This window comes from Thamnophis sirtalis, unplaced genomic scaffold (assembly GCF_051295495.1).
Source record: "Thamnophis sirtalis isolate CommonGarterSnake01/CBP01778 unplaced genomic scaffold, rThaSir2_p1.2 scaffold_1, whole genome shotgun sequence".
Classification (NCBI taxonomy): Eukaryota; Metazoa; Chordata; class Lepidosauria; order Squamata; family Natricidae; genus Thamnophis; species Thamnophis sirtalis.
The window spans coordinates 72,723,737-72,750,744 of record NW_028261381.1 but is presented as its reverse complement, the minus strand read 5'-3'; the positions used below and the strand labels follow the sequence as shown (position 1 = coordinate 72,750,744).

At 36.6% G+C, this 27,008-nt stretch overlaps 1 protein-coding gene across 4 annotated transcripts in view; it reads right to left on the bottom strand.

Moving 5' to 3' along the window:
- The window catches only part of KMT5B (lysine methyltransferase 5B), a 28,566-nt gene extending 5,558 nt beyond the window's left edge, over positions 1–23,008 (bottom strand). Inside the window, exons 1-8 of one of the 4 annotated variants that reach the window (XM_087715967.1) lie at positions 22,907–23,008; positions 10,562–10,797; positions 8,702–8,849; positions 4,087–4,252; positions 2,790–2,899; positions 2,096–2,262; positions 1,799–1,818; positions 1,560–1,696 (exon numbers count right to left, since the gene is read on the bottom strand). In XM_087715967.1, the coding sequence (XP_087572093.1) occupies positions 1,560–1,696; positions 1,799–1,818; positions 2,096–2,262; positions 2,790–2,899; positions 4,087–4,252; positions 8,702–8,849; positions 10,562–10,721 (908 nt within the window). In that variant the 5' untranslated portion in view covers positions 10,722–10,797; positions 22,907–23,008. Of the gene's footprint in view, positions 1–1,559; positions 1,697–1,798; positions 1,819–2,095; positions 2,263–2,789; positions 2,900–3,372; positions 3,433–4,086; positions 4,253–8,701; positions 8,850–10,561; positions 10,798–21,516; positions 21,799–22,382; positions 22,820–22,906 lie in introns of those variants that run through there. The other 3 variants (XM_087715961.1, XM_087715974.1, XM_087715982.1) reach the window with 3 other exon arrangements.
- Positions 23,009–27,008: the final 4,000 nt, after the last annotated feature.

Genomic DNA, 27,008 nt, shown 5'->3' with positions numbered 1-27,008 from the left:
CACATATTAATTTTGCTATACATAACATTAATAAAATGAAAGCTAATTAAATCATATTAATTCTGAGTCTGTATTGGTATTTTAAAGAAAATAATCATTTGTATAGTTAAAATTCTGCTATTATAATTTAAGAGAAGTTAATTTTAAAAAATTGAAAAGATACTCCTTTATCATTTCTCTTTCTTAAAAATTCATACTGGTATATATCAAGTGAAGTATGCTTCCTCAATTTAATGAACTATATTTCATTAATAATAATATAAAATTAGAACCTAACTTTTCCTTAAGTATGATGACAGTACAATATTAATTGGAAGAATCAACATGTGTTCTGTAGAAAATATTTTTGTATTATTTCTTCAGGATATGGAGGATATGATCTGAAGATGTCTTTTACTGAATACATACTTAGTAAAAACGTATAGGATAAAGTAATTTTGGTGAAGCTGAGTAACTATGAATCAGGTAACTGCTTGGCAACTTTAAGCTTAAAATAGAAATGAAAGTCATAAATTAAATTGATATGAAGTTTAAAATTAAAAGTATATTTAAATGCTCATGTATTTATTTAGATGTCAAACAATATTTATTAACACAGAAAAAGAAGAATTTGGCATAGTTACATTTTGCTAAACCATCTAATCTTAAAATATTCTATTTGCATGCCAAAAATAACTAAGTGCAAAATTGAACAAAATAAAAATAAAATAAAGCATTTCTAACACTTTCCATTTTAAAATATCCTCAAGCAAGAAAAAGTAGAGAGGTGTAAGATATGTGTACAATGTATTAGATACATGTAACCAGCTGGCTTTGGATAGTCCATACCTGCACCAAAACACAGATCATTTGGATATAAAAAAATCAGGAGCCTAGTAATTTTTTCAACTAACTAATTTTACTAAAAGGCATGATCTTTGATGACTTGTGGCTCACCATTTCAACAGTGATAAGTGAGGGTGAGGGAAGGGAGGGTAAGACAAATTGGTTATGTAGATACAAATTATATGTGAGGCAGATTATCTTATCAGTTAACTATTCCAATGAATTAAAAACCTATTGTTTTTGAGACTTTTCCTAGATTGTCTAAAAACATTTGATGTGAGTTAAGCAGTCTCTTGCTCAACGGTGCTGTTAAAGTTTTGTTTCTTTCAGCATATTATACGTTACAGGTTATCGTCACTTACGGTAATGACCTTCCTGCTTAGTGAGCATCTGAAGTTAAAATGGTGCTGGAAAAGTAAAATTACAATTGGCCTTTGCATTCACAACCACTGCAGAACCAAAGAGGGAACACTTCAGCTCTTAATCTTTTCAATCCTGTTCCTCATGTTGTTTAACACTTATAAGGAAGGCTAGAAGTTAATCACCAATTTGATGTGAGATTTAAGATTTATTTTATTCCAATTTGCCTTTGGTTTGGACTGATTCTGTATGACCTTTATATAGTTAGACCTTTTTTTTCCACATTTTTAATGGCTTTTCTTACATTCCTACTAACTGGAGGAGTGGGGTATTACATGTTGCCTTAAGATTATAAACTGTACATTCCATTTTACCTTTCACATGTGTAGCATTCACAATATTCATTATTTTCTCCAAAAAAGCCATCTCCATAATAGCAAGAAATTTCCTCCCCAGGTTCAATATCTCGCAAAGCTTTCACGCATGCTGTGTCCCGGCCAGTTGAAACAAACTGTAGAGGATGAATGATTAAAATTTATTTTAATTTTTTAAAAAGTTTTCTTAATATAATTTCATTTTAAAAATCTGATTATGTAAAACATTGCACACCTACCTTACAGTTGGGTCTGCAATCTGAAAAAGGTCCAAAAGATAAAATCAATTAACTGTTGATAAGACCTGAAACATGAATAATTACAGATACCTAAAGTAAGGTTTTATACAGGTTTTATAATCTAGTGCACAACTTAACTGACAGGCACAATAGTAAAATTTGAAATATTTAATAAATAATTCTAACTCCATTTCAAATAGGATTATTATTTTAGATCATTGATTAAATTAGGGAATAAACAAAAATATATTAAGAAGGACTTGCAAATTCAACTTATTTTTTTAAATGTTTGCTTACCATGATTAATGAAAGCAGCTGGACCAAGCCACAACTGAGCACAGTTTTTCCGTGTTGAATACATGACACTGAAGTCATTTTCTCCATGTCTGAGCAACATGTTCTCTTCTAGTTCAGAGAGTTCAGCAATACAGCCTACTAATAACTCTATCTTGTCATTTCGTTTCCTAGTAAACAAAGAAATAAATTATTTTGTATAATTTTATTTCCATAATACAAAAGTTTAATAAGGGATAAATTCTGTCCCCTCAACCAGACTTTTTTTGGTAAAATGTTGGCTTTCTTAACAAAATGTTAAAAAATACTCCAATTGCTAGTAGTATTTAGTTTTTGAATTTGTTCAATTCAATAGTAATTCAGGTTGCAGAGGTTATACAAGTGGTTCAACACAGATTTTATTTACTTGTTTGTTCAATTTAATTTTGGCACTGTCTATTTCTAAGGTGGGTGAACATCTGACAATCTAGGAGGAAATCCTTTCAACTGAAAGAAAATAATGGTAAAGCAGCAGCAGACTGGAAAAAGCAAAAATAATGAAAAACAGATAAAAGCTTAGAAGGGGAATTTTAGAAAAGTCTCCCTGGCCCCAACAATGTTGTTTTTATTTTATTTATCACATTTTAAACTCCCTCACACAATTTTATCATTTCAAAATTTGACTTAGCAACATCCCACCCACCCCGGCAATACTTACCACTCCTTTGTTGCAACTATTTTGGCTCCATTTTGCTCTGATGAATATCGATTGCATGGCAATATTTCAAATCCACTGTCAGTTGCAAACATTCGTAAATAAATAAATACCTGCAGCAAGAAAAAAATTATTTAAAAAAACCCTGCTAAAAACTTCAGTACACTGTGCTGCCAAATTGCACTAAAATCGATGCTACACTTGCTAAAAACTCAGAATATTAACACATCACTGTTATGCTTCACAGAACCTCAGAGTAAATATAAATTAGCATGTATTTTATATAACATACAGTATAAAATTTGAGCTTTCAAAATCACTTTTATGTGAAAAGGGGGAGGGGAAAAATAATTATATCCTTACACATACTTTCAGCTAATGTCATGTGAATTAACATATTGTGTATTAAATCATATCACCGGAAGTTCCAGCATTCTCCAGCCAGGGAAGAAAGTTAGTTTTTGAATGTATTAGTCTCCAATCCTCAAATATCTGACAATTCTCTGAGACACAGCACTACCAAAGTATTCAAGAGAATTCAAGGCTTTAGAGTACTGAACTAAGAATTCCTTTTAAAATAACACACCTTTTTCCAAAGGACAGACTTTCAATGTATGAAGCCCTAATTTCCTCAATGTGTAATATTCTGCAAAGATGAGATGTAAATTATATCTTTAAAAAAACAAAAATAGGACACTAGTTGTTTTAGCTATTTAATATTTAAATTTTGCATCTCCCAATAAAACCATTAAGCATATACTCCTCAGTAAGAGTTTCTGGCTTATTCCTTAAATGCAGTCTTCAAATTTATATTTATTCACCTCCTATATACCACTCACTAAGGAAAGCTGTATTTTAATGCATCAGTTTGAAGTCATTTCAATAAATGTTCATAGGGGACATAATTCCAGTTATTTCTTTATCATGATTAAGTAATCAAGTATATCTGCACAAACTTTTTACAAGACACAATATTTTACTATAAAAAGCAAACAATTTCCTTCATTTGATTCCAGCTGCCTCTGATAATATCCTGTTTTTTTCTTTTCTTTGAAGCTGTCTGCTATCTCAGTCCTTTCTCTTTTTCTGCTGTTAATTTTCATCCAGTTAGTTAATTTTTAAAAATCTTACATAGTATATTTATTAAATTATCAAATTTGTACATCGTCCAACTCCAAGCAACTCTGGGTGTTTGCTAAAGATAGAAACAGACATTTTTTTCTATCAGTTTAACATCCACAATATCCTATAAACTGTACTTGTAACAAACTGAACTTGGATTAAGTATAAATACACCTACATGTTCTTTGAACAACCTTTCCTGCATTTTGTTCTTGTTAAGAAAATAGTGCCGGGCCCAGTCACCTGACGTCAAGGACTTGAAGGCTTTTTCCAAGTGCTCATCTTTTTTAAAACGCTCAATCACCTCCTTCAGTTCCTCTTGTCTTCCTTTTATTGGTCGAAACCTCAGGCAAAAAAGGAAAAAAACCCAAGATAGAACTTCAATCAAGCTGCATTTTATATACAGAGAAACTAAATTATAATATGACCAAAAGTAGAAATGAATACTGTTTCAACAGTTTTACACAAATGATTAAAAGAGGAATAATTAGTTACTGGAGTTGGAGAAATATTTTTAATAATGACAAGGAAGTATCAATAGCCCTGTAAAAAATATGGGGGAAGTCACATCTGAAATATAGAACAGTATTTGTTATCTCAGTGATGACATATCTATTTCATTTGCATGAGAGATACCAATCAAATAAAGCTTTTTAAAAACACATATAAGGTTTATTTTACATATGTATAGTGTTAATCTTCAAGGTAGTTTGAAGAAGCACAAACCATAAATTACTAACAGCCTTTATTGTAACAGTATTTTATAAGTCTGAAAGCATTTCTCCCCTCCTTTACTTTTATTTTCCACAAAACTAGAGGGTTTCTTCTGAGATGCTCATTTTCCTTCTATGGGAAGGAAATGAGGTACCTTCTGCATGAAGATTCATAGGCTGAGGCCCCCGTCTCCCAAGATCCTTCCTACAGGCCATTACATGCACTAAATAATGAAGATTTTCCTCATACGAGATTCCTTTTTTGATATGTTGAGCATCGTTTTCTCCCATTATGTTCCTATTTATACGCTCCAGTCATGTGAGAATTATTTAACTCCTGATTTCATTAACGCAGTTAACCCCAAGACTCGCTTTTCTATGTTGCACTCACCTTATGAAATGCTGTAGCAAGATGTGTTGAACTCTGATACTATACAGTTAGGTGGTATGTTAAAAATGTCTAATGAATTTAGTCAAAACTTTAATTGAACTTGGATATTTTTAGTTCTGTTCAATATAAACTGCTTATTAATTTTACTTATTTTCTTTGCTTCATGCTCTTTTTTCATAGGAATAGATGGGATATAAGCTTTCAGAGAAAATATGATATAGAGGTAATTCTCGGTTTACTATCACAATTGCAACCAAAATTTCTATTGCTAAGCAAGTTTTACAAATATTTTTTTCCATGGTTAAATGAATCACTGCAGTTGTTAAGTGAATTGTGTGGTTGTTAAGTGAATGCAGATTTCCTCATTGGTTATGCTTTTTGGAAGATGGCTGGGAAGGTCACAAATTGGGATCACATGTCCCCAAGATACTGTAACCGTCGTCAATACATGACTTTGCCATGCACCCAAATTTTGTCTATGTGACCATGGGATCATTGCAATGGTTAAGTAGGAGGACTGGTTATAAGTCACTTTTTCAGTGCCATTGTAACTTCAAAATAAATAAGTATGTCAAGGACTATCTGTACTAATAAGATAAAATGATATAATCTTATCTTTTAGCAACAGTATCATTTGTTTCTAGATTCTGAATGCTGAAATAATATTATTACACAATTTAATGAACAACACAGAGAATATTTTGATATAATTTTAATTAAGAAACTGTATTTTTCTTGCGATGGTGTGGTGGGCTAATTATCTTTTTTTTTTTTTTTACAAATTTATGCATTGGCCTCTGTAAATATGGCTTGGCTCATTTATTTATTAAATTTGTACGTTGCCCATTTTGCTGTCATATAACTCTGAGTGGCTTACATGATAAAACAATATTATAAAAGATTAAAACAGTAAAATAATAAACATAACATAAAACAATTATTTGAAGCTAATGTATAGATATTACTCAGCAATGCTATGGCATATTTTGCTTTGCTTTTCAATTATCTGTAGAAGGAGATGGTGAAAGAATGCTCATACAGGTGGTGCTTGCTTAATGGCCGCTCATTCAGTGACTGTTTGAACTTATGATAGTGTTGAACAGTGCTACTTACGACTGGTCCTTGAAGTTTCAGATGTCACAACGTTCCCATGGTCACAATTGAGATATGGGGGTTTAGGCCCACTTCTCAATTATGTTGTGGCATTCTACGGTCAGGTGATCACTATTTGCAACTTTCCAGGTTCCAATAAGTGAAGTCAATGGGAAAGCAAACGATGATCAAATGATGTTCTGGTGATGATAACCAGAAGTGCCAGAGTTGCTGTTGCTAAGCAATCATGTGATATCAGACCTTACAACCATGTTGCTTAGTGATGGAAAATCCAATCCCAATTGCCATAGTTAATTTGAGGACTACCTGAAATTGAGGCCAGAAAGTTGGGCTAAGTTCCTGTTTGTCATTTTAGCAAAGTTACATCTGTGCTTGAAGCAAAAACTCCTGTTGCCAAGTGGGAAATTCAGAAAAAGCCAAATGGGGTAGCTAGTAATTTGCTTGTCCTGCATTGTTCAATTAGCATCACTTTGTGTTCCTTGAGGAGATACCAGTATTAAGACAAATTCTGACCACCGCATGTTCTTTTGACATAGTTTCCCTCTTGGTTGATACTGACTGCATCAGTTCAGGGGGATCTAGTCAATTATCAACATCATCATAGCCATACTCTTCCATGGAAGGGAGGTGACATCTAACTTGAAGAAGGCAGTGCTCTATATGCTCTTCAATGAAGTATCATTAGATACGCTTGTTCTGATAACTATAGTTGCAAATTTGCACACTTGGTGCAAGTGGTTGAGAGAGTGTTGACTGAACAATTCTGGACTCTCCTGGATGGAGAATAGGATTTAGATCTTTTTCAATTGATTAGAGAACAGATCATGGCCTGGGAAAAGCACATCTATTTTTATTGCTAAGCAAAGTAGTTGTTAAGTGTGTTGTGCCTGATTTTATGACTTTTGCCATATCTGCTAAGTGAATCACACAATTGTTAATTACCATTGTGAATTTGGCTTCTCCCACTGACTTTGCTTTCAAAAGCCGGCTGAGAAAGTTACGTACACTTTGTAAATATATGCCAGCTGACAAGAACCCAAATTTGTTCATGTGATTATGCTGCAACAATCGTAAGTGTGAGGACCAGTTGTAAGTCACTTTCCTCAGTGTTGGTGTAACTTTGAACCTTGAACCTTGGCTAAATGAATGGTTTGAACTGAGGACCACCTGTTCCAAAAAGTATGCATTAGAGCCTTGTATCAGTTCAAACTAAAAAGACCCAATAAACAAATGAATAATCCTGAATCCCATATTGCCTTTCTCATACTTCCCAGTGTATTAAATATATTATGTTACACACCAAACCTGTAGAATACTGCTATATAAAGAACTATAGATTTAGCAAGCATTGAGGATAGCAAAGAACTGCAACATTGTTCATTATTGGAAAGACAGATTTACACAGATTTACAATTTGGGATTACAAATACACGTTTACTTATATGTGTGTGAGTTGAGTTTTTATTGATGTAATAGAATTGATGCATATTGTCTTGTGTAATCTAGGTTTAATGACCTGTTTAAAAATGACAGAGATTCAATTATATTTCTTGTATGTAAAGTATGTTTCTTGCATCTTTTTACTTTTTTGTCAATCAAACAAAAAAGGAAACTATAATCCATCCTAATAATTTAGGTTGAGATATTTTAATTTAACATAATATTTTTAAGATCAATCTTACAAAGGTCAAGCTTCAAATTTAGAGATGGCTATAAACCAACAAATCCTAATATTTTTCTTGGTATTAAAAATAAATAAGAAATATATTCATAGTATCAACATTTTTTACATGCTGTTGAAGTGTTGAATAGGTTTTTTGTTCAAAAAATGTTATATTCCAGTTACCTCACACACATAAAGATAGACCCACAAGCACACACACACATACACAGAGCATGTCATATAATTAAAAGCTCTTTATGGAGCTTTTTTTAATTATGGAGTCTAAGGAATAGCAGTAACACTAGGAATAGAAGAAAACTTAAAAGAATGTGATTTCTAATAAGACACGATTCTTTCAAAAACACAACTGGCAAATCCATCATCTCCTCTCTATTAGTTACTTTAAATAATTTGCCTACTTATATAATAAAATAACGTAACCATTACACAATGCTCATTAAAATACCTTCATGTTATTGTAATTCATTCATTAGCTATTATGTAGTGGTCTATATACTATCCATTCTCAATTCTTTGGGCATTGTAACATCATCCATGCATAAAATGGAGTAACAAAAAAAATCCTTAAAAAGCAAAACAAATAATTTCAGGAAAACCCAATAAAGATGGATTGATTGCCAGGATAGTCCAGAAAATAGGAAGGAAACAAATCTAGCATCTTGAAATCTTTGATGAAGGTTGCCTTTCATAAATACAGCTTGAGGGCTTATGAAGAACTTGTTAATGAACACAAAAAATAAATCTGAATTAAAGCAGTCAAATTTTCCTTAATTAAATACCTAACTCCCAGTGTTCTGGGTTATTTTTTTTTACACTTTAAATATGTCAGATCCACATAGGTTTCAACTAAAACAAATAAGGCTTTATGTTTGCTCAATAATAAAACAATTACCTAGTGTTCATTTTATGTGTTTGAAAGCCTAAATATGGATCAAGAACCAAACTAGTTGCTAGGTCATCATTTTCACATAGCTCCTTGGCAGACATTCCAGAAGAAGGCACGTAGCGACTTTGGCCCTCAAATCCCGAACCACCACTACCTGCATAAATCAAAACAAATGATTAGCTGATACTGAACACCGAATTGTATCAATCTTTCTCCTTGTATAGGGAACAAGAAAAAAAAGCAGGAATCTGGAGAATAATGCAGAAGCTTATCCCAAGTATGTGTTGGTCCAGTGGTGGGCACAATGCTTTGTTTATGCAGAAGATTCATTTTCACCAGGATATTTGTGACGACAGAAGTTACCACATGACTGAACAGAGACTTTCAGGTGAGGTCCCATAGGAAATGTTCAGGGAATGAACAATGCATATATCATAAAGAGACAAAAGATGATTAATTGTCATCTTTTATATGAATTAATGAGTGTGATTTACAATGTACGTTGTACAGCATCTCAGATGAATTATTTTCATTAGATAAAAGTAATTTAGCTTACAGAATTTATATCATATTTTATCTGACAGTGGTCTGAACTTACATATTTTTACTTTTGTGAAATACTAACACTGCTTCCTAGCAAATCCTCTTTATTCTGATATCAATTCACATGTCTCTTTCATTTTATTCCTCAAACATTAAATAAAAATAATCACTCTCTGATTTTAAAATGTTATCGCATATAGACAACCAGCATTTTTAGTGCAGCCTGCAGGTATTCCTTAAAATTAGGTGTAATGGTATGAAGTGATTGATTTGCAGTTGGTTCATTCAGTAAACCATATAATAAAGGAGTCATGATTTCATATAAAATAGTTATATAAAGAAAAAGGATGCAAGCACAATCTGTCAATGAATAATTTGCAGTTTTGACATGTTGATATTGAGCACAAACAAATCCTTTTAATTGCATGCTTGATTTCAGGATAAATCCATATTCTATGTCCAAAAACCTAAAGCAAATCAAAGTCTTCTATCCTAATCAGAAGTTCTCCAGTTACAAAGGAAAGGAGAAGTGATTGTTGTAAGTAGCAAGTTATGTACCTCTGTTGGATTATTAAATTAGTACTGACTTCAGTAGTGCAATTTTGGTCTTGGCCTAGTTGTATAATGACATATGAAGTATGACGTGACAGCAAGAATGTCTTACTTGGAGTTGCTCTGAAAAATGAAGCCATATAAGCCATATGAATCTTTATGACCATTAAAAATAGTAAAGCATGTAAACTTGTTTCCCTAGGTGAAACAGATTATAATAAATAAATGGCAACATTTAAATCAACCAAAACCCAGAAGAAATTACCCTTATATGATCAGCAATGGAAACTCAAATTAAGTTTGCCTTTAAATCTTCAGGTCATTTGTTTCTTTTAAATTAATGTTCTATCACTTTAACTCAGATCCAATATCTACATGGAAATGAAATTATGAGTAGGTTATCTTTAAAATTGTTCCTGTAAACATATACTTCCCTGAATATTTTGACTGTAGATTGTGTTCTACTGATACTTTCTGGGACAAATTATAAATACGTGGAAAACTGAAGTCTTTACCACTGCAAACTATGCATTAGCAACATTTTAACATTGAAAGGAAGACTATAAGGCTCACACTTAAGCTTTCATTGGGACTTCAATTTATTTTAAAAAAGTATAAATTATTTACGCACATTACTGTGTCATCATATATAAATGAGAAAAACTTTAAAATATATATACAAGAAAGAAAATATACTTGGCAAATACAGCCTTTTTAAAATTAACAAATATGATAACTTGAGGTCATCCTAGCACATTAACATATACATACATCTGCTGGACCGTCTCTCAACTCCATTTTTGCCAGTCTTTGGATTTTCCTTCCCAGAATGCTGTAATTTGGACTGATTTTGATGGTGGTCATTAGATAACCTGCTTCCATTTCTCCGGCCATTCACCACCATGTTCTTGGATTCTCCCAACCACTTCATTCCCACAGACAATTTGCCCCCGTTGCATTTAGTCCTTCTTCCAAAGGCTTTTGGAAATTAATGGTAGTCCAGTTTCCTAAAAGAAAAAGAATGCACAAACATAAATAAACTATTCAAAGCAATTTTATTAATGCTATATAATAGTATATAAAAATAATACATAACCTTTTTTAAAAATTTTTTTGTATAAGTAGTTCTCAATTTATGAACATTAGTTTAGTGATTGTTCAAAGCTACAACAGCACTGAAAAAAGTGATTTGTGACAGATTTTCACACTGTTGCAGCATCCCCATCATCCCACATTTTGATCATGTGATCAAAATTCAGGCAACTAGCACTTATTTATGATAGCTGCACTCTTCCAGGGTCATCGGATCACCATTTGTAACCTTCCCAACTGGATTCCAATGAGCAGTCAAGGGGGAAGCCAGATTCACTTAATGACCTCATGATTCTCTTAACAACTGCAGTGATTTGCTTAACAACTGTGACAAAATGGGGCAAAATCACTTAGCAACTGCATTGCTTAATAATAAAAATTTCAGGTTCAATAATGGTTGTAAGTCAAGGACTACCTGTACTACATTTCTTGATATGTATTTTAATTTTTCCATTAAAACGACGTTTCTCTTGGTTGCTTTGCAAACTGTTCCCCTTCACTTTGTAGAACCCTCGGTCCACAGCAAACCCTTTTGACCACAATAAAAACATTCTGACCATGGTAAAAACACTCAAGTTAGAAGATGGGGAAATTTGTAACATTTTGTGCAGGTCCTTCTTACTTCTCTTCTGAAGACAATTTTAAGGTCTAACTATATATAACAATATTCATAATCAGATGGGGATGTTATGACTCTACTCAAACCTTCTCATGAGTTCCTCAGAAGTGAGGAACCTGATGATTATGAAAAATCATATCTGATAAAGAACTCGTAGCACAACTAGTTCCAATCCTAACTCTCTAGGTTATTATCCTAATAAAATCATGCAACTTTAAGGCTATGAGATGGCACCAGGTTGAAAATAAAAGAATAGAGAGATGGGGGTGTGGCAGTTTTTTCAAGGAGAGTACTGGAGTAATAATGATCTTAGGAATCAGGATCTTCTCCTAACTCTTAAATCAGGATAAGTAACATAATCAGCCTGATTTGGGTAGAGGATAGAAAACTTTTCAAATAAAAGCTTCGACTTGAGGTCAACAATATTTTTCCTTGTATCTCCAGAGATGGGAACATAACTTTGCAATTGACTTTGTGAACAACTGACCTATCTAGACATCTGACATGTCTAGAACCATCTGACATGTCTAGAACCATGATGGCGAACCTATGGCACGTGGAGCCATTTCTGAGGGCACGCGAGGCGTTGCCTTGTCAGCTCCAGCGCGCTGGCCAGCTGATTTTTGGGCTTAGTTTTCGGCCATTTTTCTCTTCGGAGGGTCATAAACCGGAATGGTCTTTGGAAACAGACTTCCGGTTTGCACATTGGGATGTTTTTCGCTCTCCAGAGACTTCAGGAAAGTCTTCTGAAGCCTCCAGAGGGTGAAAAATGTCCCAACAGGCAACCTGGAAGTCCTAGAAAGCCTCTGGAGCCTGGGGAGGGAGAAAAACGGCCCTACAGGGCCCACCAGAAGTCGGAAAACAGGCAGTTTCCAGCCTCTGGAGGGCCTCTTGGGGGCAGTGGAGGCACTCTTTGCCTTCCCCCAAGCACCAAGAAAGCCATGCGTGCATGCGCAGGCAGCGGGATGGTGGTTATGTGTGTATGCGCAGGGAGCACAGTGTGTGGGGGCATTAAATTATGGGGGTGAGGCAAAAAAGCTTTGCCATGACCGGTCTAGAATATGCCTTGCTGCTGAATCCCCTAGCTTGCATTTTTAATATTCCAATCAATATTTCAGTATCATTCAATTTCATATCTATTTTGTGAAAAATATTGAATAATTCAATTTCCAATTTTTCAATTGGAAGTTTTTATTTTAGCTTTAGTTTGGAAGCATGTTGGTGTAAACTAGATACACAGGAGGTGAAGAAATTTATGACACCGTAGGCAGAGGTAAATTCTGATCTACATGTACTGAAGTTTAAAATAGGCAAATGCAAAGAATAATCAGAACTGGCAAACAAGCAACCAATTAGGAGGTATATTTGTGTTTCTCCCCATCTATTGACTTTTATGGGCTTTCTATGAAAATCAGATCTACAATTTGATCTTTCATCTGGGTATTTTTATCTGTTTCTCCCCTTTACAATTCTAAGATACTTAATAGTCATGTATGCAATTAATTGAACATTTCCCAAGTTATCCTTCAAAAACATATCCAGACATTGGGCTTTTATTTCTATAGCACCTATTGGATGTAGAGTGCTATTTTTGTTTTAGCTTCTGCAGCACAGTGAGATGAAAAACTGGTGAAAACTGGAAACAGAAAAAGTGGTATGCCAGGGATGAAAATAGGCAGTGATAATTCGACGTACTTGTTGCCCAAGCTGGGTATCTCCCCTTAGAAATCTTCAAGAAACTGAGCTAACTACTTTAATATGACATATTGTATTTACAATCTGTCTGTCTGTTTATTTAATTAATTCAATTCTGAATAAATACTGAAGCCAGTGCTACAGTATTGAAGACACTTGGAAGTTGGAAAAGAAGCAGCTTTTTTGATAGTTTGCGTTTGAAATAGGTTGTTTGGATCTCACAGGAAATGCAATGACACACTTCTGATCCTGCCAGAAGTGTCTTGTTTGAAATGACTCTGAATTTTAGAGCATTTGTTTATAGGATGAAAAGTCTATTTTGCGTCAAAAAACTTTCAAATCTGAAACTTTTTCCACATTCTGGCCAGCAATGTCCTAATAGTTGGGAAAGAGATGTGAAATAGTTGATACATTCATATTAAAATTTAAAAACTGTATATTAAGTTGCAAAATTACACCAAGTGTTTTCCAAGGAATACAGAAGATTCCCCCTTAAGAACTCCATTCCTAACCACACAAATATACATAATCTCCAGCAAAGAAAAGTTTTATGCTGCATCATATTACAGAGCCTCATTACAATCAACACATCCATTTACTTCAATGTCTCTGTATTTAAGGGAGTAAAGTCACATTCTCCCTTCTAGCCTTCTCAGAGTGCATGTAGGGAATTCTGCCCCTTGCTTACTTCAATTAAGTATTGAAGATTTCAAATAGGGATGGAAAGGATCATTTAAGTTACCAGATCCAACCTTGGCTATGTTACAAAATCCAAATAAAGACGTTTTAAATAGATGGCTGTCTAATGTTTCCTTGAACACATCCAGTGAAGAAATTGCCCTTTGGGTGACTAATTCCATTGTCAAACTGCTCTTAATATTAGTTCCCCCCCCCCCAAGCCTAGAGCAGCAATCTAGAGCAGCAGTCCCCAAGCTTTCTGTCTTAATGGCCCAGCAGGAGGATGGGGGAGAGAGGATGGTTCTGTATGAGTGGTAGGTGCGCCACGTGAGAGGTAGATGCTTGCATGGTCTGATTCCAAACAGGTTAAGGACCCTTGTCTAAAGGTTAAGGTGCTGGCCTAGGCACCAAGATACTGAATTCTAGTCCTACCTTTGGCATGAAAACCAACTGGGTGATCTTGGGCCAATCACTCTCTCTCAGACCAACTCACCTTATAGGGTTGAAGAAAATAGGAGGAAGAAATAGTATTACCTATGTTCATAGCATTGAGTTATTTGTAGAGATGCATTGTAAATAAATAAACATTCAGAATCTGATTTTCTGTAAATTAAAGCCACATTATGTATCCTTGTACTCTGGAACAAGGAAGAAGGGGCCTTCAGCTTTGGCAACCACATGCCCTATTTTCTCCACAAGAGGTGGATTGGAATGAGAATGTGTGACTGGCATAAAATCATCCACTCAGATTCATGCCTAAGGGAACACTAGAACTCATTCTTCTGGTTTCTAGCCCTGCACCTTAGCTACTTCAGCAACTTAAAGGCTGACCTAGAACAATGCATTTTTAACGCTCAGATCCTGAAGCCCTTCCTTGGCTTGAGATTCAGTGAAGACATTTTTTATCATCTGGCCATTGAAATGTATCTCTCATCAAATTTCACCATGACTTCAACAACTTCCACCCGTCCATCAACTTCAGCCTCGGCCTATTAACAGAACAAGTTCACTTCTTTGATGTCACCTTAAAATTATATAGTGGAGATAAAAACATCAACAGGAAACCTATACATTATCCAGCATATCTATATGCTTCCAACTTCCACCCAGAATACACCAACTAATCTATCATTTATATCCAGGCTCTATGCTATAACCACATTTCTTCTGACCCACTTGATTGATACATTCAACTGATGGGATTAAATCAGTCATTCAGGAGACTGAATTTACTCATTCAATGAGATCAATAAGCAAAGCAATTTAACCAGTTGAATGGAGGACCTATTAAAAGATAGACCATAGAAACAAAATACTTCTAGTTGTCACCTGAGGTTTAAGTCACTCAAATGCATTATTGATCAGCTATACCCATACTGTACAATGATACATTTTCTGTAGCAAGCCAATATTTGCATACTGCCAATCACTGAACCTGAAGCAGATTCTCAAAGCAACAAGCAAGACAATTATGACAATATGGGAATCAAACCCTGAAACCACATGTCTATTTTGCCCCATATACGAATACAAGTATCTTCATGTGTTCTTCCCCCAATGTGGTATTTACCATAATTTGCCAGCAATGTCCCTCTGAGTTCTACATAGAACATATAAGACAAACTTTGTATAAAATAATTGATGTACACAAGTTTGACATCAGGCCACAACACTAAATAATATTTGAGCATTTCAACCTCCCAAATTACATTGTAGAATATCACAAAATGACTGTTTTGTAAAAGCGGACTTAACAGTACCATCAAGCAAGATACTGTTGAATTTACAGCCATCAAAACACTTGAGGGAATCTTAGGTCTCAACAAACACAATGTGTTTGAATGCATTTCTACTGTTAATTGATTCTTATAATTTTTCTCCTATCAGAGGTAACTGGCAATTTCATAACCAATCTATTTTCCCTCCTTTTGCCCCACATCCCACCTCTATTTTCACCCTACAGTCTAGCCAGCGCATCTGATGAAGTGAAATGTAGCTCACAAAAGCTTATGCCTTATAACAAAAACTCTCAGTTGAAAAAAGGTGCAGACTCTTGACTTCTTTTTGCCACTAACATGAGTCCTCTCCTACAAAACCTAAAGTCAACTTGTTGTAATGTATCAATTTGAAAGTAGATTTAAAATTGTAGATTAGGTAAGAACTACATTAGTTCAATTAGAATTTACTACAGTACTTTCTCTTAGCACTTCTACAAATCTTTCAAGATTTGGCACAAAATAGTATGAAAAACAGCAAATGATACTTCCAGTCTTCAACTGACAAAGAGAGAGGAAAATATCCCTCCCATTTACACAGCACTTTACAGTCTTATGAGATTAATCATGTCCTCTGAGAATTTGTTTACACCTCTCCCAGTAACCTAGATTTATATCAAAATTTTAATAGTGACAGATTGAGTTTTAATAATAGAGTGTTAAGACTGTTCTGACTTCCCTTTTCTGCTAAAATTTATAATTTTCTTTTTTGAAAAAATAATTGATAAATTTTACTTCTTGATTGATCTAGTCCCAAAAACAAAATGGAGGGAAAGAACTGACCAATCCCTTAATGCCATAAGCACAGGAAGTAAGAATACAAAACATGCTTTATTTTTTTCCCTTTTAAATTACCAGGATGCAATATGGAATATAAGATAAGATCTTCCTAGATATAGTACCATGGACAAGAATAAAGGTATCTATGATATACTTTTTAGGAAACAGGTAGCATAACAAGAACTAGTAAGCCACATACCAAGGCAGGAGGTGAAGCTAGGGTATGCAGGTCCAGGTCTTCTGGGGAAAAAGGCATGAAATCATATCTCTTTCATGTTAAAACTTAGCACTGTGACTAAACTATATCATTATTACTCCACTACACGAAACAATATAGTTCCAATATAAAAAGGTGTAAAGTTGCAATAAATTCCTTTAAAAATGTCACATTTTAAAACATGGAATTCAATTGGGAATGAGGAAAGGCCTCTGGAAATACTGTGTCTTCTGTACAAAGAATAAAAACAAATATAGTACACTTTAATAGAATAATTGTGTGCCTTATAAGAGTATATAAACAGATGGTTTCCTAGCTTCTAGTGCAGCATCTTCATCTGCTATATTCAACTGGCTCATACTTCTGACCCATATAAATTTAACTTTTGTTGTAAATTTTAAACAATATATTATCACCCATGACTGCAAGTTTCACACAAAAAAATCTTGGTCAGGCAGCCACCGACCAAGCAATAGCTGTCAGTCCAGGAGGATGACCAAGTCAGTAGCAGCCTCAAATAGTGAAGTACAACCTAATTCATCCAATGGTGGGGGTGGGGGGTGATAAAAAAAATCCACAAACACTTAGTCTTATCAAGACTTAGGCAAATCTGTTCCTCTTAGAACTATGCATAATCTTGCAATATTGATATGTGATCTGACCTTCATCCAAGGCCTATTAATAAAAAAAAGTACTCTGGTTAAACAGACATTACCCAATCAGCGTACTGTATTATGTCTTTATTGAATACTTTGAGCCACTATTCATTATATTAAAAATTATATTCCCATTCTTAAGAATGGTGAAATACAAATGAAATATAATAGAAGGGGAAACAATATAAGGTGAGCGGTATCGATTGGCAATTGCTATTAGAAAGAACAGGAAGCTCCTGTTCGTATTGTATTGTGTAAATGTGGTGTACGTCTAAGTTTTGTGTGTGTGTATTTTACATGTTTGTAAACAATTTTTTTTAAAAAAATATATTCCCAAGGTTGCATGCACATTTGTCCAAATTACACGTGGCCTCATGTGAAGCTTTGAATTGGACAAAGGAGCACATCACCCCAGGAAGAAGGCCTGGCACAGCCAGCAGCTGCCTTGAAAAATGCCAGGTTGGGCATATCCCATCAGCAGTGGGAGCAAGAAGATGGCAAAGGGCAATGCCGGTGAAGCACAGAGCAGCAGGACATAGTGCAGGGTGTCCCAAAATGTAGAAATGGAGTTTGTGTTTTTTTGGGGGGGGGAAGAGACAGGCAGGTAAGGAAAGGCAGTTCTTTGCCTTCTCAAGACTCTGGACTAGGAGACCAAGCCAGGAATGTTTGGATTGGAATGGGTCCTAGCCTAATGACCAGCTGTGATTTGGTTAACGACAGCAACTGGGACTGCTGGAATATCCATTGCTAAGTGAAGTCGAGTTTTACAATCACATAGCTCAGCAATGGAAATTCTGGTCTTTGTAACATCATTCTAACAAACTTATGAACAATAAATTATCATTAGTATATTGTGCTAGCATATTCACAAGGAATGCCAAACCGATATAGAAAAAGTTTGATATGCCAGTCATTATTACCATCTCTACTGCATGTATGGTTTCTCTAAAGCAGTGGTTCTCAACCTTCCCAATGCCGTGACCCTTTAATACAGTTCCTCATATTGTGGTGACCCCCAACCATAAAATTGGTGTCTTGGTTCTTAGCTAAGACCATCGAAAATATGTTTTTTATGATGGTCTTAGGTGACCCCTGTGAAAGGGTCGTTCGACCCCCAAAGGGGTCCGACCCACAGGTTGAGAACCACTGCTCTAAATAATGTATCAGAACCATAAAGAGGTTGGCAGAGAAGACAAGACTTGCAAACTCACAAGCTTTTGAATCACAATGGAATTAACTAACAATGTAACAATGAAAGCCCATGGGAAATATGAAGACAGACAATAGGTTGGACTTGCCAAATTTGCTAAACTTAAAATACAGCAGAGTTCTGTCAGCATATCATGCAGTGTTAACATAACTGACAGAACCATTTGTTTAATGGTTAATGTATAATTAAGCATTATAGAGAATCTAAAAGCTTACATTATCTAACATTAATACCACCCCTAGTAAAGACAGTGCCCCATTGTACATTACTATAATTTCATGATACCCTGTTACATGAAATATTTTTAAATAATTGCCGATTACAAACAAAACAAAAAACAACAAAAACTCACTCCAAATCTCAGAATTCTTACTGTATTTACAAGTAAGATACACAAAAAATATAATCATTCCAACATGCCTTTCTTAAGGGCTAAAATTCAAAAGTAGGTCACATTCTCAAAAGAAAAAAAATGTCTTCAGATCTACCTAAAATGCAAAATATATATGCCTAACAACATTAATACATTTAATATAATTTTCATAGGTTATGAAATAAAAGAAAAATTTTAAAAAATGGAATAGTGGAAACTATAGCCATATACACCACTGAGAAATTAAAACAAAAATACATATAATACATTGTGAAACTCCAGTATGATGCTATATCTATAAAATCATTAATAATAATTTGGTTTGTACCTATTTGACAAAGAAGAAAGAAGAAAAAATAGGTAGGAAAAATAGGTATAATTTTTCTTTGTTTAGTAAAACTGTTACTAATGCACACATACAATATCAGTGCCTCCCACATCTCTTTGTTTACTATCTAGCTTGAATAAGACTCTTGTAGAGAGCTTACACAAAATTTTACAACCAAGTTGAATATTAATATTGCACACAGACAGATTTTTCTTTTTTTCAATGCCAGCATTGCTTTTTTAAGATACTTTAGCAACATCTCATCAAACAGCCTAATTTAGTATGAACAAAAAGTATGCATTTGGGACAAAGATTTGAAAAGAAAAAATAAAGTTGGCATGGACATCTTAAAAAATGCAGATATTTTAAATTTCATGATTATGCTACTCCCAGGAAGCTGATACATTTGTAAATTAATAGAAGCGACAGATGTGACAGATGTCTTCAACTAAACTTTTCAAATTCTACAGTTCCAAATATACATCCACAATAAAAGGCTAATTTTACCTTTCCTAGAACCTTTTGACTTACTCGGCACAAAATTTAAAGCTACAGTATATATGTTTGGATAAATCACGGTAGACAACAGGTGGGATTCATATATTTTTAATGTTCTGACACTCAACTACTCATATAGAGAAAACATTAGCTAAAGAACAAGCATTTTAGTCAAATCTTATCTAATGTGAAAATAGTGAAACATTTTACTATGCTAAATCTGCACTGTTATGCCTGACAATCCAGTCATCATACAACTTTATGATTTCACAGGTTACTTTAGCCTTTATTTTGGAAGAATGAAATATAGCTCAATTTATACCAATGATTTCAAACTTTTTATAGTTGGGGTATGTTTTTCATACTGTACTAAATGGCCATGGAATTTCTGTATATTGAAAAATAATCCAAGGATCATCTCTCTCTTTCTCTCTCACTCCTGCTGCAAAGCATAGATTAAGTTTATGTTCCATAACTGGTAACTTTCAGATGCTTTAGGATTGCATCTTCCAGTGCTTATTAAGTGTAGGCTCCAGAATAGAAAATACTGGATTAGATCTACTAGTGTGATATCTGTATCCTACACTGAATGAAAGCACACCCTCAGTTATAATACAGTTCAGCGTCTGCTTGTAGCTATGCCGTGCAGGGCAATATCAGCATATTTGGGCCAGAAGTCTTTAAGAAATATTTATTCAATATTATATGCCTTCTCCTCTGAGTATACCAGCAAGCTTTTGAGTAATGCCAAGTGCCCTAAAATGTTGTCTAAAAATAACTACTTTTCAATCCACTTTGTGATACAATAATATATTTCTGTATCTATTTCACACTATATAGCACAGTAAGTTATCAATTTTAATCAACCTACTAGACAACAAAGACATTTTTCTTCTCAGTAAACATGCTACCTTGTTGATGTTACCATCTAATTGTGTTAGCAAGTATTGTCATATTCTTTGAAACAAACATGTTTAGAAAAAATGTTAAGAACCAAAAATAATGCGATTCAGATTCACAATAATCAAAAGGGACTGTTGCATACTTTCTTCCCCTAACAATTATTTTCCTGGCTAGTGAGAGTTTCATTCTACAACACTTCAAATGCATCCCAGTACAGGTAACTCTAGACTTATGACAACTACAATTGAGCCCAGAATTTAGGTTGCTAAGTGAGAAATTTGTTGAGTTTTGCGGCATTTTACCACTTTTCTTGCCACATTTGTTAAGTGAACCACTGCAGTTATTAAATTAGTAACACGGTTGTTAAGTGAATCTGGCTTCCCCCATTGACTTTGCTTGTCAGAAAGTTGCAAAGGATTATCACATGACCCCGGGACATTGCAACTGTCCCAAATATGAACCAGTTGTCAAGCACCTGAATGTAAATCACGTGACCATAGGGATGCTGCAAGCGGTCCTATGTGAAAAATGGTCATAAGTCATTTCTTTCGGTGCCTTTGTAATTTTGAACGGTCACTAAACGAACTATTGTTGTAAATCGAGGACTACCCTTTATTGAAAAATCGCTGACAAGGAATAGTGTGAACTACTGCTCTCATTGCTTGATTGGGACTGTTGATGCGAAGTCCCTGCTACTTTAGAGAGTCTTTTCTAAATCTTCAGCGCCCCCTACAGGCCGCCTCTGGCTTTTCTCAGCGGCCGAGGGCGGCGAGCTCCTCCAACAGTCAACTCCTACCCGGTCCAGTCATGTCTGTTTCTGCCTCGGGCACGACAACCCAAACCTCTCAGAAACGTTAAGAGAAAATAACGACCCCCTCAGAATAAGAATCGGGCTTACGAACCTCCTGGAGAAATCTCGCTCCGGCCTGTCTCCCTGAAATGCCACAGGAGTGCAGGAATGTCAGCTGTCATAGCTACTAAATCCCAAGCGGGTGTGCGGAACCTCGGTCGACGGTGGCCCAGGACCAGCTACCTTCCTCCGGCCCTTTTCCGACCAACGGCGGGCTCCCAGGCTCCGCTCTCCCGGGAAGAGCCCATCCGAAGATCCCTGCCCTCCAGGGGAAGCGTTGGAGGCTAATAAGCCCCGGGAGGCCTAACCCCGAGGGAGCTCAGCCCCAAGTCCTCCCAGCTCCTTGGAGACGCGAGCGAGGAAACGACCCACAGCAGCTGCCCGCCTATGGGAGCCCACAAGGGGGTGCGGCGAGTCGGGGTCTCTAACTGGCCAAGGCCTCTTCCGATACCACCGGGCTCCCGCTGCCTCCTCCAGCCTGACAGGCGCCCTCCGGCCCTGCGAGGAAGGCCCGGTTCCTTCCCTCGAAGCCCTACCAAGCATCTCTTCGAGCTTTCTCCCCCCCCCCTCCCGTCCCTCGCCGCCCTCTCAACTCGACTGGTCCTTCCCTCAGCCCCTCTCCCTATATCGCACTAGGAGGGGGTCTGTTGGTTCTCCCCGGGGAGAACCAACAGACCCCTCCTAGGCCGAGCCCCACGGGAATTAAAGGTCCTCCCAACATTTTTTCTGCCAGGGAGACCCCCCCTTTTCCTCAGCTACGAAAAGCAGCCCCCCCCAAAAAAACCGCCTGTGTCCCCGGACCAGGCCCACCCAGCGGGCCTCCTTTCTCCCTCCCGCCCCCTCCCCGGAAGGAGTGGGGCCCTTGCCCGTGTGCCAGTTGCCGCTCCCCCCCCCCTTTCGTCCACGCGAAGCACTCACCTCCCGATTGCCACTGGGCTCCGCCGTCCTTTTCGCCCCCCGCGGCCCCCGAATCCAAAGTCTCTGTCGTCCAGGCGGAGACTCCCAACCAGAGGCGGAAAAAAATTAATCATAAAAAATAATAATAAAAATAATTCCAAGGGGGAAAAATGGCGGATTAAAATCCAAGATGGCGGCACCGAAGGGCGAATTATCTCAGGCAACGCTGCCTAGAGATCCATCCGCCGCGTCCGCGAGAAGAAGTCCCCGAGGCCGCTCAGAACGACCCCGCAGCGCTACAACGGGGCCCGCGGCACGTTGCGAGTCTTCTACGAGGAGAGCCCGTCACCTCCAGCAGACCCGCACGGGCGAAATCCTGCTGTGCGCAAAAGCCTTTTGTCTTTTCTCTAGGCCCCCTGGCTTCCTCGCACGGCCATAAGAAACGCCTCCTGCTTGTGCGCTCCGAGAAGGCGGAGGAACACTCCAGATTGGTAGAGGACCTCTTTTGCGAGAGCGGAGGAATACATCGCCACAAAGATTCTTACCTTAGTGTACTGGTTTAACTCGAGGGGCCGAAGAGAGGTACCAACCAAGCATCGCCTCCGCAGTCCCGACACCTCTATGGGAGGCGGAAGAACATTGCCAATACGGTTACATATCCCTCGCAAGGTTCGAAGCGGAGGGATACACGGATAAACAAGAGATGTTTAGTAGAGTTTTAAGAGACCGAAAGAAATCCATTAAAAATCAATCCGCCCTGCTCCCTCCTCTCCAGCCCTTTAAATAAACCCGAGCTTTGGCGAAGCCTCGTCAGGCCGGTGCGGGCCGCTCGGTTCGGGGCTTTCAACCTAATTCATCTGCCCTTAAACTGAAACCGGCCGAGGCGAGTGCAGCTCCCTGGCCGCGAGTTACTCGGGCGTGGGTCCCCGGGATTCGAGGTTCCTAATTTGGCTCCCTATGAAAAGTCCGCGAGAAGAAGGAATCCGAATCCAGATCCGATTGTCCACACTTCCTTTGTACAAGTTAGCCCACCGAAGCCTGGGTGGGGCAAAAGTCTCTAAAAAAAGAAGGTTGCACGAAGCTCTGGTTCCTCAATACTGAACAAACCTTTGATGAGTCGTTGGTTGTTTGCTCACCCTCCCCCCATCTCATTTCTCTAACAAAAGGGAAAGTGACGGGTGATGACAAGGGGCCTGTCACCTGGAAAAGACCCCCCCCCCTGAATTCTGTAAGCAGCGGCAGCCTTTTGCAAACGTTGCTCACGGAAAAATAAAATGTGTGGGGAAAGGTGAAGACGTTGGCAACCCAGGGGAGTGGGGCTGTCCTGCACGATGCGCAATGGGGGGGGGGGTCCTCCTAAACAAATATTTTCCAAAGAGGGCTGGATAGACAACTTGGTGTCATATTCTTTTAGTGCATCCTGTGGGCAGCTGTCATTTCGCTTTGATCTTCCGAAGGCTGGCTTGTAGGTTAATTTGGTCGCTAAAACTTGACTCCGTATACCAACAGCCTTAGCTTTCTCTAGCTTTTCATCGCTTTCTTTGTCATAATAACAAATGTCACCTTTTGGGCTTCCCCTTTTCTTGTTCCTTTTCAGTTTGCAGTAGTTTGGGTTTTTTGCATATTTTAGGTTTATATCTAGAGCAGGAACACACAGAGGACTGCAGCAGCTTAATCCTTTTCTGGGGAAGATATCTTGGGGGTCTTTCCTAAATAGGCTAAACTGTTACTTATTTCCTTTAACTAGGTCTGTTGTGTATACAGGTATTTACATATGTTGGAGAGTTCCTGTTATTAATGAATTGTTCTGTTTTCACAACCCTTGAGCAAAGCTCAAAAGCATGGCTTCTGTTATATAACCATTATATCAGCTGTTTAATAAACAACAAGGAAAGATATATTAGTTAAACAGATTCAAGGAAGGTAAGAAGGGGAACCTAAGGAAAACTGGGCAGGAAAGAAATGGGAATGTAGCAAAACTCTGAGTAAATTTATTTGTATGAAGAATGGTTTTGGAAACTTTCAGCAACAGTGGTACTGTAGATTGGATAGCTGATTTTTTTTTCAGATCCTTAATTTAGGAGAATCTCTGGTGTGTTTGCCACAGCATATCTAGACAATGAGTGACATTATTGAAAATGCATGTGCTCCCATCTTAATTCCTTCCCCCCTTGTCATAACTGACCATATAAACAAGGTCCCATGCTTATGTGGTACAATATCCATTTCCAATTTGAATTACAGCTGTCCTTGTTTAGTGATCACAACTGAGACTAGCAATTTGGTCATTAAGCATTAATTGTTTAATGAAACCATGACTGTGCTTATGATATTTCCTCAGCTTTCCTTTGCTTTGAAGACCCACAAAGGTTATAAATGCAAGGACTGGTTGCAAACTTACTATCATAATTGCAGTTGCCAATTGTCTACCTTATTGTCTTTCTACATAGTGTAGGAACTCCAGTTAACAACATCCATGACAGATGCCTTGTTGTCTCTATCTGAAAGTATCCAGTGAATGGAAACTCACCACTTTGTTAATAAACAGTTCCATTGCTGAACTATTAACATTAGAATTTCCCCCCCCCCTAATATTCAATCAAAATTTGTCGTCCTGTAGCATAAGGCCATTGCTCCAAATTCTGTGTTCTGGGATTTCCATGGGATAGTTCTTCATGTCTGGTGGAATATCTGTAACATTTGAACCCACTCAGAATAGTGGTTGCTGTGGAATGTCACTCATAAGTGAGCTTTGGACCTTGATTAAAGGGCTGTATGCAATAGCAAGTAATGTGGTGTATCTACTGTTAACCAGACTGATCAGCTTAGCCTGTTTTCATGTGAAACCTTGAATTGCAAACTATATTGGCATGTAGCACAACAGTATTAGCCTTGAAAGATAAATATAAAATTAAGGTACTGATCTTGATTACATGTGCCAAGACCAGTATATTGGAGGGGCATTCAAAAGGTATGAGGCTTCAGTTCTTTCACAACCACCATTTTGACTTTTTTGATTTCTCTAGATGGCCTTGGTCTAGTTTGTTGTGCAAGCACACCCTGTGCGGTTGATAATTCAGTGTGTCATAGAAACCCAGAAAATTGAATTAATTGAATAAAACATAGTTCAAAAGCTTTCATTTCAAGCCCAGAATGGATAATTCAATAGGCAGTACACTGGAGAAAATTGTTAGGTAGACTACATCTTCCTTCAATCGTGTCTTTTCTCAAAGACTGCCTGCATCAATCCCTGCAGTTTTCCTGGTGAGGTTTTTCAGAAGTGCTATTTCCTCCTTCCTAAGACTACAAGAAAATGCCCAAGGTCCCCCAGATGGTTTTGTGCCTATGACCAGACTAGAATCAAGGTTAACCACTACACCAAACTGACTCTCATAGACTGCATCTAAACCACTTTAAATAATTAATTGCTTCAATCAAAAGAGCATTATTGCAAAAATGGCTCAAAATAAAAAAAAATCCACTTTGTGAAAATCCCGAATTGGCTATCACCAACAGAAAAGACAACCCATCCAAATTTTATAGATTTGAACAAAATGCTAAGATACAGAGACTTAATTGATAGACAGGGAAATTTAAAAACAATTGAAGAATTGGCAGAAGAGAACATGAAAGTTGACTGGCTAACTTACCGCCAAATCAAAACTAAATACAATAAAGATACTAAATTATATGACATTGAAACAGAACCACACGAATTGGATAAAATTATTCAAAGCCCAGGTAGAAAGAAGATAGGGAGAATATATAAATTCCTCCTGAAGTATAAAATGGAAGAGGAAATAATGAAAGAACAAATGATAAAATGGGTGCAGAACTTTGGCTATAATATTGAATTAGACAAATGGGAAAAATTTTGGGGAACAAACTTAAAAATGACACTATCAGTTGCATACAAGGAAAACCCTAAAAAAATGTTTTACAGATGGCACCTGGCACCAACAAAGATAGCTAAAATATTAACAAATACCTCCCCAAAATGTTGGAAATGCGAATCAATACACGGAACATATTACCATTTATGGTGGACCCGTGAGGAGGCTAAAATATTTTGGAAAAGGATCAAAAATTGGCTGGAGGCAATAACGGGGGTTAAAATAGAATGGAAACCTGAAGTTTTTTTATTAGGAATAATGTCTGCAAAATACAAAAAAGAAATCTAGTATTTAATACTACATATAATTACAGTGGCAAGGATTGCCTTTGCCCAGAAATGGAAAAGCAAATTAATTCCAAGGAAAGATGAAATAATAAGAAAGGTTATGGATTGTGCTGAAATGGACAAACTAACTAAAGAAATCCAGGAAAAAGAAGAATCAGAATTCTACCAGATATGGGATAAATGGTCCATGAAGGAATATAACAAAACTCAAAAAATAATAGTTATGAGTAAAATAATAGGCTTAAGAATGGTGAAATCCAAATGAAATACAATAGAAAGGGAAATAATGTAAGATGAGCGGTATCGATTGATAATTGCTATTAGAAAGAACAGGAAGTTCCTGTTCGTCTTGTATTGTGTAAATGTGGTGTATGTGGTGTTTGTGTGTGTGTATTTTACATGTTTGTTAATTTTTAAAAAAGTATTAAATAAATAATTAATTGCTGCTTCTGCTTCTATTGCTAGTT